Consider the following 13213-nt stretch of genomic DNA (forward strand, 5'->3'; position numbering starts at 1 on the left):
GGGACAACTGGCATCAAGGATCGCCTGCGGATCTGTGCGCTAGCACCGGGCATGGGCGTATCCGGCGCCAACGGCATGGATTGGTCGCTCTGGCGGGCGCGGGCCTTTCCCGTGGCCCGTTCGTCTGGCCCTCGCTTTCGGCAGCCCGTCGAGGCTCCGACGACGGGGGGCGAGCCACCGAGGCAGCAGGCGCACAGCGATCCCGCGGCGGGGCCCTCTCGTTGGCAGCAGTTCACCCCCGGGGGCCAGGACGGCGTGGCGGGAGGTGCAGAGCAGCCGCCTCTCGGATGCCTGCGGCCAGGGCGGGGGCCGCGCCGGCACCAAAGCGCGGCAAGTCTGCGTCTGTGCGTGTGCGCGTGTGTACACGCTCGGGCGCGTGGCTGCGCGTCCGCTCACACCCGCGGGCATCGGGGCACCCTAATGCGCGGGGGAACGGGGCCCCCGTCGGAAAATCGGCGGGCCCGGCCCGAGAAAGCCCAGGCCGGGGTGGTCAATATTCCGAGCCCCGGACCAAGTCCCAGGCGGGGGGGGGGGGGGGTAGTGTTCCACGCCCTATGCCGGTGGGAATTCCCTCGAACGGTGGCAGCTTCAGGCTGAGGGGCCAAGAGAGAGGGAGAGAGAGAGAGGGAGAGAGAGGGAGACGAAGCTCCCATGGGCGAGGAAATAAAAATTCACCAGGCTGGTGGCCCCCCTGCTTGCCCCCGCCCGCTCGCCCCCTGCAGAATGAAGGGCGCATCGGGCGCATATCTCGGCTGGGCCAAGGGCAGTCGTCATGGCCCCATCGTCGCGAACACGTCCTCTGCCGGAGCCAGGCCAGCGGGCGTCCCCCCTCCCCCCGCCAGGAATTGCACAGCCTTCGGTTGGTCTCCCACAACAGAATGGGGGCTTTGGGATCCGCGCTCGACCGGCTGTGGGAGACCCTCGGGAAAATAATGAAAAAAAACTCCAACGGGTGAGAATGTTTACCTATCAGGAACATAGCCGGAGCTCCGGCGGGGGGGGGGGGGCGGGGTGGTGAGGGCCACCGCGCGCATGCCAGGCATGTGCTTCCTAAACGCAGTCGTCGCCCCTCCGTCCCCGTCCACAAGGGGACCCGGGGGTGCGAGGCAAGCGGCAGGAGGGGAGACACGGGCGCCCTGCGAAAAACAGGCCCCGACCCTGTGTCCCTCTCTGGGACGGAGAAGGAGGATCGGCGTACAAGAGCGACGTGCACTCGAACACGCCCGCAGTCCGAGGGACCACCCAAGCAAAAACACCCAACGGAAGGAGCCGACACGCGGGCCCGCTCTGAAGTGTGTCTGGGCGTCTATGTGTGTATGTGTGTGTGTGTGTGTGTGTGTGTGTGTGACTGCCCCCTCAGGCGGGGGGATACAGGAGCACGCTGGGACCTTGGGCCTCGGGCGCTCTGGGCGGAATCGGGCACCACCGTAAATTGGGGGACGACCGCAGCCGGAACTTGGCTCCAGCGCGCTGAATGCTAGCACTCGCACATTTCACCCCGGCCCTGTGTGTCTTTCCCCAAATACAAGGCCCATTATTTATTCAACAGAGGCCAGGTCTTTTTTAGTTTCCCCTGCCCCCGCTCCGCGCCCTCTGGCGGCCCGGCTCCCAGGCCGGGTTCCCCGTTCCCTCCCCCGGTCTGCCAGCCTTGTCGGTGTTTTTAGGACCGACCGTCCGGGCCTGGACGCCGTGGGTTCCCCCCCCCCCGGACGGCGCCCGGTGTGGTCCGTGGATTATGGTTATGGAACAGCATTCGATGATCACCAGGCGTAACTGGGACGGTCATGTGCCACGCGAATCACACGCGTCCACACTTCGCGTTCCGTTCACTTTAGCGATTGCGCGCGCATTTTTCCTCCAACGTTCGCGCGCTCGCTCGTTTGCCCGCGCCCGTCAGACCTTGCCTTCCCCGGGGGGGGGGGGGAGGGGCCGGGGATAGGAGGCGATGGGCCGTTTTTCCCAGCCGGGGTTGTCCGGGAGCCTGCCGCCTGGTCGGACCCCACGCCCCTTGTTTCTCTCGAAGCACCCCCCCCGGGGGGGGGAGAGAGACCATTCTCGCGCGCCCACCGTGGACCGAACGGACGACCTGCTTTTGTTCTTCCCCTTCTCCAGGCGTCCTTCTTGATGTGCGGCTTGCCATGTGCCCCGTGCGTGAGCAGTCATGGGGCTCCTGTGGTGTGGGGGCTGCTTCTCCGACGGTGTCTTCTCGGCTCTTCGCTCCCTCTTCGGGGCCGGGCGCCAACGTGGCGGAGCCGATTGTTGACAGCTGTTGAATCCTCGCTGTTTGGATGCTCAGCCTCCGGTGTGAATGTGGTTGGCTGTGTTGAGCCGCACTTGCGAATGGGCTTCTTCACGCGCCTCCCCGCCTTCCTCCGCCAGCCAGGCTCAGAGCACCACGGTTTGCTTCCTTCCGCTGCACTCCAAATTTCCCTCCCCCTCCCCCTCCCCCCCCCTTCTCCCACGCCTCCCTTCCCCCCCTCTCCAACGTGCGCCTCCCTTCCGTTTTGTCTCTCTCTCTCTCTCTCTCTCTCCCCCCCCCCCCCTCTCTCTCCCTCCCTCTCTCTCGCCCCCCGCCTCCTCCTCCGCCTCCTCTTGCTGGGCATCCTGTCGGCGTCTCAGCCGAGATCGAGTCGATTGGCAGCCTCTCCGAGCAGCAAAGCCAGCAACTTGAGGTGTACAACCGAGCCATCCACCAGACCGAGGGCCTGGGCGAGCGACTAGCCGAGCTGGAGGCTTCGCGCGCAGCCCCCCCCCCCCCCTGCTTTGCCTCTCTTCCTCCCGCCGCTGAGCCTGGGCAGCCGTCTGACGCCCCGACACCTTGCACCCTATTTCCCCCTCCCTCTCCCTGCAGCATGAACAAGTCCCTCGACGAGCTGCTTGCCGAGCGTCGTTCCGCGGTTCGTTCTCTTCATGTCATATCGCCAGCCCTCTCCTTTTGCCGCAACCACTTGTCCTGTGTCTAACCCCTGCTCCTCCCTCCTTCGCCCCCCCCCGTCCCCGTCCCCGTCCCCGCCCCCCTTCACTCCCCTCCGGACTGACACCGGCTCACAGGAGCGCGCCGCCCGCCAGAAGAAGAACGCCGAGAACAACAGCAACGCCCAGAACTCCACCCCCAGCGCCCGCCGCAACCGCAACCGCCGCCCCAGCCCCGCCTCTGTGGCGACGTCCGGCGGCCGTGTCGGTTCTCCCGGCGCGCCCGTCCCCCGCTTCCAGAACGTATGTCTCTCCTTCTCTTAGCTTCGAGCGTTGCGCTGGCGCGCGTGTGAACGCGCGCCCCCGTATGCTCGTACCCTCCCCTCCTTCTGCTCCTTCTTCCCTGCCTGCGAGCCCCACCGGCCCGGGTCCCACCTTGTCGGAGACCCATGGCGCTATCGAGCGCCGTCCTCTATGGGTTCTTCTCCCTCCCTGTCTATCTCTCTCCCTCTCTATCCCCCGCTTGCGTGCACGCTTCACGCCGGGGGCCGCGAGTATGTGAGTGATTGTACTGTCTGGCCCTCTTCTCCCTGTGTATGGATGTGCGCGTGCATGCGTGCGTGCGTGCGTGCGTGCGTGCGTGCGTGCGTGCGTGCGTGCGTACGTGCGTGCGTGTATGTGTGTACGTGTGCGTGTGCGTCTACATGTGCGTGTGTCTGTGCATGTGCGTGCATGTGCCTGAGTGAGCGCATGCCCCCTTTCCATTCTCGCTTCCCCTCTCCTGGGACGTCCCCGTGGCCCGGGGTCCCTGCGCATAATCCGATGAGAGATCTGTCGATCGTGTGTCCCAGTGGCACCGGTATCGGCGTTTGCCAGGAAGAAGTGCCAGCAAGATCGGCGCGAGGGATGATGCAGCCGAATAGCCCCTTGGTGTTCATGTTAATCAGGGGATGCCAGAGCCACAGGTCACTTGAGTCTCTGAACGGGGCCCCTTCGAACTACCGTCCGTCATCCTCTCTGGCATGGCAACGGGTCATGATGCAGGAAAATGAGGGGCCCCGCGCCTATTCCGGCTCCATGAGCCCGGCGACACACATCCGCGGCAACCGATGGAATTCGCCCGGGTGATTATGCATCCCCTCGATCGTTTCTATTGGCAGCTCCCTGGCGTATGCTTCAGCATGTGCATATGTGTGTCCCTGCACCGACGCTCCTCCTCAAAGGACACATGCAAGCGCACGGATACATGCACACGCACACGCACACGCACACGCACACGCACACGCACACGCACACGCACACACGCATATGTATGCTTCGCTTCAGGGTTTACATACCTATGTACTCGCGTAGGCTCGCATCTGCTCGTCCGCGCGCGCACGCGCGCACACACTCCACGCACGCATACCAGGTGAGCGTGGTCTTGGCTGTGTGTGGTCCCCAGACAAGATGATGGGGGGACGCACCTCTCCCTTTCCCATTCTGCGTGCGTGCATGTGTGTGTATATCCGCATGCATGCGCGCAGGTGCGGACTTCTGCGCCCATATTGGCCGGCCTTCTCTGGAGGGCCCTTGGCCGGCCTCGAGGGAGAGGGCGTATTCCTTGCTTGTGACAGAGAGAGAGATACATGCAGCCATGCATGTGGGGGGTGTTCACACACACACACACACTCTCTCTCTCTCACCAGCTGCAAGGCCGCCAGCCACTGTACACACCGGTCGTTGGATGGACTCAGCCCAGTTGCACAGGTCGACTGCTCGGCGTCCCTTTCGTTCTCCCTCTCCTGGCGTGGGTTGCCCAGCCGGTCGAGAGGGGTGCACATGCATGTCGGCGCACGCTGATGTCCTCCTCCCTGTCCCGTGTCTTTGGCAGGCGCGCGCCTGCCTCCTCTCCCCCCGTGGGAGGGGGGGTCCCTGAGAGAGAGCATGGGAGACCGTGTATCGTATATGCGCGTATGCGTGCATGTACGCATGCATGTGTGTGTCTATGTGCACGTTTGTGTAGGTGTTTGCACGCGTGCATGTATGTTGTGCATATCCATGAGGCCACAGTGAAATGGGGCAACGTCGAGGCTGCCCTCCCCCGCCTCGGCTTCTGTCCCTCGCCTGTGATGTTCTTCTGCATGCTATGCACTGCCGTCTCCCTGCTCTCCCTGCTCTTCTTCTCTCTCCTCCTCATCTCGACGGCTGTGGCTCTGTGTGCTTTGCGTCATCTCTTTCTGGTGTTGGTCCCACGGCGGCTGGGTGGTCTCCCCCATGTTCACACAGGTGTACTCGCGCATGCGCGCGTGCCTGCAGCATCTCTCCCTCCTCCCTCCCTTCCTCTCCCTTTCCCTCTCCTTCTAAGTTTGCCCTGTCGTTCTTACCTCCCACTTTGGTGCCGGTCGCGCCTCCCTCCCCCTTCTTTCTCCCTCTCTCTCCTCCCCCCCTCTCTCTCTCTTTCCTTCCGTCTTCCCCCCTCAGCACCAGCTGCTGCAGAACCAGCAGCTCATGTCCACCCTTGCGGCCACTCTGCAGCAGCAGCAGCAGCAGCGCCCCGACGGCCAGGCTCCCCGTGCCTCCTCCATCGTCCTGGTCTCCAACCTCAAGTACACTGTGACTGAGGCGGACCTGCGCGTGCGTCCCTTCTGCTTGCTCCTCCATCTTTCTCTTTCTCTCTCTCTCTCTCGGGACGAGCAGGAAGAGGAAGGAGGAAAGGACCTCCCCGTCTCTTGTCATACTGCCATGCATCATATTCACCTCTCGCACTCCGTCATGTCGTCCCCTCAACGGATGAATCCACACGCATCGGCGCACCACACATTCTCAGGATCTCTTCTCCAGCTTCGGCCCGATCAGTCGCGTCACCATCTTCCACACTGTTGATGGGCGCTCGATCGGCGATGCTCAGGTGAACTTCCGCAACCCGGTGCACGCCGAGCGCGCCGTTAGCGACCTGTCTCGCGGGATTGTCCTTGATGGTCGCCAGCTCCGTGTGGCCCTGAAGCCCATGCCGGTGGATGCCTCGGCGGCTACTCCCAACCCGGCGGCTCTCCTCTCTCTGCTCCAGCCGCTGCTGGCCTCGGCCGCCGCTGGTAGCCGTCAGAACAGCGGCCCCCTTGGCGGCCACTCTGCTGCTGGCAAGGCCACTGTCGCTGCCCGTCGCCCTGGTGCCGGAAATGCCGCGGCCGGCGCCGGCAAGGCTGGCAAGGCCAAGCCCCGGGCCAACGCCCCTGCCTCGACTGCCGGCAAGGCTGGGAAGGCTGCCCGCCGTGCCGACGAGCCTCGCACCATGACCATCGAGGAGCTGGATGCCCAGCTGGCCGACTACCACAAGGGTTAAAGCCCAGCTTCGTGCATTATCAGGGCATAGGCGCCTATGTGCATGTATCCATGCGCTTACGCACGTACGCACGCACACGCACACACACACACACACACACACACACACACCCAAGCATCGATCGGGCTCCTCATCCCCAGGGGACGCTCTTCTCCCATGGCCCCCAGCGTGTGATGATGTGCCCGTTTGTTGGTCTGTGTGTCCCCCTTCTCCTGCTGCCCCCTCTCCTCCTACACGCAGTGATCCTGTCAGAGGTAGGGGGGAGGGGCGCGGGGGTCGGAGCCAACTACACGTCAGTCTCTTTCGGTTGGCCTCTGCCGCTGCCACGTTTCGCCCATGAGTGGTGCCCCCCTCTCCTCTCCCCCCTCTCGGGCGCGGCAACGACTGCCTTCCTCCCTGCGCACCCACGACGCCCTCTTTCCCCCTTTTCCTCTCTCTCCATCTATCGGATCTTTTTTAATACACATCACAAAGTTTGCACACCGATGCCCGTTGAATGTAGTGTCTTGCTCCCACTCTCCCCCCCCCCCCGCCCGGTGTGGGAGTTGACCGGGTTCCAGCACGCTCGATCATTCGTGGGCAGTTCAAATCCTGGTTTTTGTGCAGCCTCTTTTTCGCCCTCCTCCCCCAAGATGGCCAGCTAGCCCTCTCCTCCCGAACATCATTGTCTTTTCTCCTCCTCCCTCGTTTCTTGCCCCCCTTCCCCCCCCCCCCCCCCGCACCTCTCCCTGTATCTCTCTCGGCCTCGCGTGCTGCTGCCCGCCCTCCCGAGCGCAAAATCCCCTTCAAGCCCCTCCACTCCGCATCCCACCTCCCTCTTCCCCGACCGTGACTGAAATGAGCCTCCTGTCTCGGTCGGTCCTTCGCCGGGCTCCGTGGCCCCTTTGCCGCCAGATGCTGGGCGCGCCCCGGCCGATGGCATCAATTGCCGAGCTCCAGCCTCGGCCTCCGGGCAATCTGGCGGTCGGGTCTCCTCAAGGGCTTGGGTCTCGTATGGGCCCCAATTCCTACCATGGACGTCCTTTCCACCATCGCTCCCAGCCGCTTGGGGCTGCCTTTTACACCACCAGCACCAGTGCCAGCGGTCCTGGCGCCTCTCCGGATGAGAACTCCCGCACTTTGTCCCCCTACAATGATGATGGCGATGGCCATGGCGATGGAAGTATGAGTGAGGGTTTTTTTCTTTCCGCCAGCGAGGAGGAGCCCGAAGAGCACATGGTCGGGCTTTACTCGCATTCACGCTCCGGCTTCGACCTGGATATGGCCCTGGAGTCGGATCTCAATTCGGATTTCGATTTCGAGTCGGAGCTGGACTCGGACCTCGAGTCGGACGTCGAGTCGGATCTCGAGTCGGACCGGGGCTCGGATCTTGAATCACGCTCCGACTCCACCCTGTCCATGGGCTCGGGCGGCATTTCCCGGCCGGAGCCCGGTGCGGGCCCACATCCCAAGGCTCAATCTGCGGCTTTGGACCATCGAAATGGTGCCGGCCATCTCCCTGATGGACGGTCATCATCTCTGGGCCCGGGCTTCCGGCGGGATGCTCCGCCCCTGACCGAAGCCCCGCGCTTGAGTTTGCCCTGGATCGCATTCCAATGTGTGGAGCTCGCCCGCGACCCTGAGTATGGCATGTCTCTGGGAGACATTGCCATGGAATTCGACGTCCCGGCTGACAAACTTACGACCCTCTTGGAGCTGCACACGCCCTATGCGGCGCTCTTCGACGCGACCGCCAGCGAGTCGGTGGTCAAATACCGACAGGTCCTTGAGATGGCGGCCGCCGAGCCCGGCATCACGTTGGCCGACCTGGCGGCCGTGGCCGACTTGTCCCTGACCCGTGTGGCGAATCTCATTCTGATCCACCTGCCTGGGCATGCCCTCCTCCGGGGGGATCTGCATGGATTGCCGGCTTGGCTGACTGCGCGCATCCGCGTGAACAACTGGCTGGCCGACGAGCTGTCCGGGGCCGACCTCTTTGACACGCTGCCGATCGGCCAGCTGTTTGAGAGTGCCGGCCTGGTCGAGCGCGAGCTGGTCGGGGCCCTGGCGGCCTTGCGTGCGCAGGAGGCCGCCGAGCTTCTTCTTGAGACGCCGGTCGAGGTGCGCGAGCTCATTGTCCAAACAGCCGAGGAGGCGGTGACCGCCGCCTCGTTCGGGGATGCCACCAATTCCGACCCCCCCTCTATCCTGGCCCTCAGTGTGCAGCACAACCTCCCAGTTCATGCGGTCCTGGAGCTTCTCCGCGCGGAGGTCCCGGGCTTCTTGATGCTGGATACGGCGGCATCTTCGCGGGCACCGGAGCTGGCCGAGGCCGTGCGGCGAATCCTTGTGGATCCCCTGCACTCGCGAGCCATGCTGACCACCCTGCTGGGCTGCTCGGCCTTCGATCTGGACCTCCTGCTCCGGCCTGTGGCCCTGTCCCGGGCCATGTTCAGCCTGATGCCCGGGGTGGTTGATCGGGTTCTGACCACGGTGCAGGCCACGGCCAGGGATGTGATCGCCAGTGCCGACGAGTCAACCGGCCTGGTTTCCAGCCCGAAGCTCGACATCGAGCAGCTGGCCTCGCATCATGACATCAGGCCACACGTTCTGTGGCAGATCCTGACTGGCCACTCGGTGGGCATCCCGATGCCGCTGCCTTGGCTGTCTCTTGGCCCTGAGCAGCGTCAATTGGCGGATTTACTGGAGATGAATCCGGACCTGTCGGTGGAGGCAGCGGCCGAGAAGATGGGCATTCCCTTCCGCACGGCTTGTAGCATAGCCACCGCGCCGCCGCTCAGCCTGCCGAAGTACTCCCTGCGTCTCGCTACCCGAGAGCAGCAGGAATTGCTCAGGCTGGCGGGGGAGATCGTCATTCCGACCGAGCTGTCGGCTACCGACAAGGGGGATGTCCCTCCGGTACCCACTCCCCGGGATTTGGGTCTGCGTGCCGGGCTGGCGGTATCTCGGGTGATGCCGACATTGGAGCGCTTTGGCCCGGGGACCTTGCCGAATTGGCCGGCCCTGGAAAAGGCCCTGCAATCCAGCCTGCAGGCGGCCCTGATGGAGTTGACCACCAACCAGGAGCGGCTGCCCTTCTGGAAGATTGCCTTCATGCATGGGTGTTCGGTGTCCTACGCCCGGCAGATGGTCTTGTCATCCTCCCAATGGGGGACACTCAATGCCTGGCACCGGCTCCAGCACATTTACAAGAGGCCGCCCATCCCCGAGGGGCTCAAGCAGGATGTGGCACGGCTGCTGGAGCAGGAGCCGGATTTGAGCTTGGCCGTCATGGCCAAGCGGCTGGATGCTCCGCTGTCGCTGGTCCGACGCTCTGTGCGGTCTATCCGCACGCCGCCCATTCCGCCCGAAGTGCTCGGTCGCGTGACGGACCTGCTCCGGGAAAAGCCCCTAAGTCGCCTTGAGGACGTTGTCACGGAGCTGGACCTGCCGATAGACCTGGCTCGGCGGGCCTTGCGCGAGAGTCGAGCCGCCCTCCGGGCAACCCCCCTGGACAAGAAGCTGGTCAACGAGGTAATGGCGCTGCTTCGGGCGGACCCGACAGTCCGAGTGTCCGATGTGGCCAATTCGTTGGATATCCCGCTGTTTGTGGCGCGACGTGTTGTGCTGCACGTGCGGCGCACAATTCGAGCATCTCCCCTGCCGCCGGAGCTCATCAACCAGACGATGGCCATCCTGCAGGTCGAGCCAACCATCACCCCGGCCCAGGTGGCCTCGCACTTGAATACCTCCGAGGACCTGGCCCGGTGGCTGCTGGCTGAGGCGGTGCGCCTGTCCACTCGCCGGCGTTGGATCATCAACCAAGCCCAAGTGGACCGGGCGTTGTATTTGGCCCAGAAGGCCAGCCCACCACTGACGTACAGTGAAATTGCCGAGCAAGTGGGCATCTCCGTGCCCCGCGTGCGAACCATCATCCGCATTCACCTGCCCGAGCATCGTCCCGCCCGGCGCCGGGGGCTTCTGGATTCCCTGTCCGACAGTCAGGTCAACCAGGTGTTGGCTTTGGCCCGGAAAACCCAGCCGGTGCTATATCTGACGGAAATTGCCCGGGAGACTGGGATCTCCATCCGGCTTGTGCAGCAGCTACTGCAGAGGGATATGCCGGATCGTGTTCCCCGGCAGATGGTCCACACGGGCCCGGAGCTGATTCATCAGCTGTCTCAACTTGTCAACAATTCCAGCTCGAACTCCACGGTGCTGGGCCTGTCTCGCGCCACTGGGGTAGGCCGAACGCGCTTGCGTCAGATCCTGGCCGAGCACTTCCCCGGGCTGTTGCGTTCGCGTCAGGTGTCCCGGAAGAGTGAGGCCCTGGCCCTGGCGATGGCCCGACGTCCGGATCCCCCGACGTTGCACAGCATTTCGCAGGCCACCGGCATCGGGAAGGTCACCCTGGCTCGACTGCTCGAGCACCATGTGCCGGAGTATGCGGCTGCTCGAATGGCTCAGAAGCCCCCGCGGCGCATGGCGCCGGAGGTGATTGCCCGGCTTCGGGACATGGCCTACAATACGCACATGCCGGTGGTGCAGATGGCCGAGGAGCTGAACCTATCGTTGGGCATTGCCCGGGCGGCGTTGCGCGAGCATGCGCCCGACATGCATCAACACCGTCGAAGCATGAAGAAGTCGATGTTGCAGCCGCTTTTGCAGGCCATGGATGGCGCCCTTCCCCGGGTCGCGGTCATCAAGGAGGCGGCCGCTCGGGTGGGGATATCGCAGCAGGTGGCCCGGCGGTTGCTGGCGGCCGAGGGGCTGCTCATGTCGGATCGTCTCGCCCCGGGCGGGGACTTGTATGATGCAGTTTTGCGCCTCGTCAACCCGGGCTTCAAGGAGATGGGTCTTGGCATTACCAAAGAGAAGGCCGATGAGATGAAGTTCATTGCCAAGGAGCTAAATCTCCGAGTGGAGGAAGTCCGGAAGGTTTTGCATGCGGCCGGCTTGTATCAGGATGACAACGGCGGCAGCGACTTTGACAGCGCCATTGACCCCGACACCACGAGCATCGACAGCACTGGCAGCGCCACTGTCACCACCTCTGCCACCAGGGGCAGCAGCAGCAGCAGCAGCGGCAGCGGCAGTGGCGGCGGCAGCGGCAGCAGCAGTTTCGGTGACAATACAAGGGACTCGAAGGTCGTTGAAGGTGCAGCGGCTAATGGGTCTCCCAGTGCTATGCACATTCATGGAGAGATTCTGTCCATGGCACGGGAGATACCCACACCCACTGTCCGAGATATGGCCCAGCGTTTGGGCATGTCGCCTGCACGGATGTCGAGTCTTATGCGGGAGATCTTCCCCGACTTCCAGCAATTCCGGGCCCACCAGCGGGAGATTCGCGAGGCAGTGGCGATTCTCTTCTGCCACTGGCCGCTGTACTCGGCGGAGACCGGCCGACAGGCCTTCGATGAGGCTATTGAGCAGTTGGCCGTCGACAACAAGACCGACAAGGCCACCGTGCTTTCGGCCCTTCGCCACGATGTGCCATTGTTATACTATTCCTACTTCCCCCCCTCGTCGCCATAGAGCAGGAGCTGGGTTTTGGCCGGTTCCATGCTGATTCAAGTGCTTCTTTTGCTTTCTCTCTCTCTCTCTCTCCCTCTCTCTCATTGTCCCCCTTCCCTCCCCCATGTCGTGTTGGCACATATGTGCATGTGCATGGATGAATATAGATTGTTACATGTTCTTCATGTGGCACACGAGCTCTTGAGGTGGGGGACGATGTTTTGGATGTATTTTCCTGGCCAGATGTGGTGGGGGCGATATTGGTACGCCACTTTCGCTCACTTCTCTCTCTCTCTCTCTCTCTCGCTTCCTGGCCTGTCCCGCTCCTCGGGGCAGAGGACGGCACATTGAAAGGCGTGAGCGCATGGGGCCGAGAGGGGAGGAGGGAAAGCCAAGTGGTAGGAGAGCCGGTCTACACGGTGCGGCGGACTTCGAAGAAGCGCTTGAGGAAGACAAACTGAACAACGACCACCAGCAGCAGGATGACCAGCTGAGCGATGGACCAGTACTTGATGCGAGAGTTGGAGGACTCGGCCGTGCTCCGATGGGTGGCCTCACGAACGCGCAGGTACCGCACCGACTCGCGAATGGCCTTCGAGCCGTGGAGAAGCTCATTCAGCTCGGCCTCGAGCTGGGGATCACGAGAGACTACGAGGAGGCGCAGGAAGGGTGCGTGTGCGTGTGCGTGTGTGTGTGTGTGTGTGTGTGTGTAGGGGGGGGGGAGAAGGCCCGGGGGCGGTTAGAGTGATGCGAGCGCCTGGGCGGGGGAGGCGGTCGCGGGAGGCGAGGCGGGCGGGTGGGGCGGGAGAACGGAGTCCATGTACCATTCTGGTTGTTGCGGCGCGAAAGGGGATCCGTGCGGACCGTGAAGGAGAGGATCTTGCGCGTGCGCGAAGACAGGCGGTTGCTGAAGCAGTAGCGGTAGCGGTTCTTGCCCGGAGTATCGGAGTCATTCTCGGAGGAGGTAAAGGCGAAGGTCTCGGAGGTGGCCTTCTCCGTTTGGTGGAGGATGTTGCTGGAGGGGGAGTAGAGCTGCACGTGTGCATGGGGGCGATGGGGAGGAAAAGCCGTCCCAAGCACCAGCAACGACAGCAGCGACGGTGGCAAGTGTGTCAGGGTACAGGGCGGCAGACGGCATGCCAGGGGCGAGGCTCGCCACAAAGGGGGTGCATGGGAACGCACATAGAAATCCACATCCAGCTTGCCGCCCTGGGTCACCTCGAAGGTGACACTCATGCGATCGCCGGGGGACAGCTCCTCAAAGAAGCAGCGCTCCTCGTTGGGGCCGAGGATCAGGGTGAAGGCCGAGGTGAAGCTGGGCCGATGCAGGGGAATCCGGGCGTTAGAGATGCGGCAAGGGGAGGCCAGGAGGGTGCGCTTGGCTGGAGGGGGGGGAATACCTGACTAGCGACGCGATCAGCATCGTGAACAGCAGCACCAGGCGTCCCAACCGGAAAAGGGGCGAGGAGGACATGGTGACTC

At 63.6% G+C, this 13213-nt stretch overlaps 3 protein-coding genes across 3 annotated transcripts; 1 reads left to right on the plus strand and 2 right to left on the minus strand.

The window, feature by feature from the left end:
* Nucleotides 1-1991: 1991 nt before the first annotated feature.
* On the plus strand, nucleotides 1992-6235 carry H696_00781 (hypothetical protein; the record flags this gene model as incomplete). The annotated part of the gene is made up of 7 exons (XM_009494666.1): nucleotides 1992-2198; nucleotides 2297-2398; nucleotides 2620-2674; nucleotides 2852-2897; nucleotides 3052-3216; nucleotides 5377-5529; nucleotides 5723-6235. Exons 1-7 carry the CDS (start codon nucleotides 2162-2164, stop codon nucleotides 6233-6235), a joined length of 1071 nt encoding a protein of 356 aa, XP_009492941.1. The 5' UTR covers nucleotides 1992-2161.
* Nucleotides 6236-9420: 3185 nt separating this feature from the next.
* On the minus strand, nucleotides 9421-10155 carry H696_00782 (hypothetical protein; the record flags this gene model as incomplete). The annotated part of the gene is made up of 1 exon (XM_009494667.1): nucleotides 9421-10155. The coding sequence occupies one exon, from the start codon at nucleotides 10153-10155 to the stop codon at nucleotides 9421-9423; it is 735 nt and encodes a 244-aa protein (XP_009492942.1).
* A 1988-nt stretch (nucleotides 10156-12143) lies between these two features.
* On the minus strand, nucleotides 12144-13205 carry H696_00783 (hypothetical protein; the record flags this gene model as incomplete). Its single annotated transcript, XM_009494668.1, has 4 exons — nucleotides 12144-12379; nucleotides 12556-12763; nucleotides 12914-13046; nucleotides 13132-13205. The coding sequence occupies 4 exons, from the start codon at nucleotides 13203-13205 to the stop codon at nucleotides 12144-12146; spliced, it is 651 nt and encodes a 216-aa protein (XP_009492943.1).
* Between the last annotated feature and the right edge of the window lie 8 nt (nucleotides 13206-13213).

The sequence above is a fragment of the Fonticula alba genome (genome assembly GCF_000388065.1).
Source record: "Fonticula alba strain ATCC 38817 unplaced genomic scaffold supercont2.1, whole genome shotgun sequence".
Classification (NCBI taxonomy): domain Eukaryota; order Rotosphaerida; family Fonticulaceae; genus Fonticula; species Fonticula alba.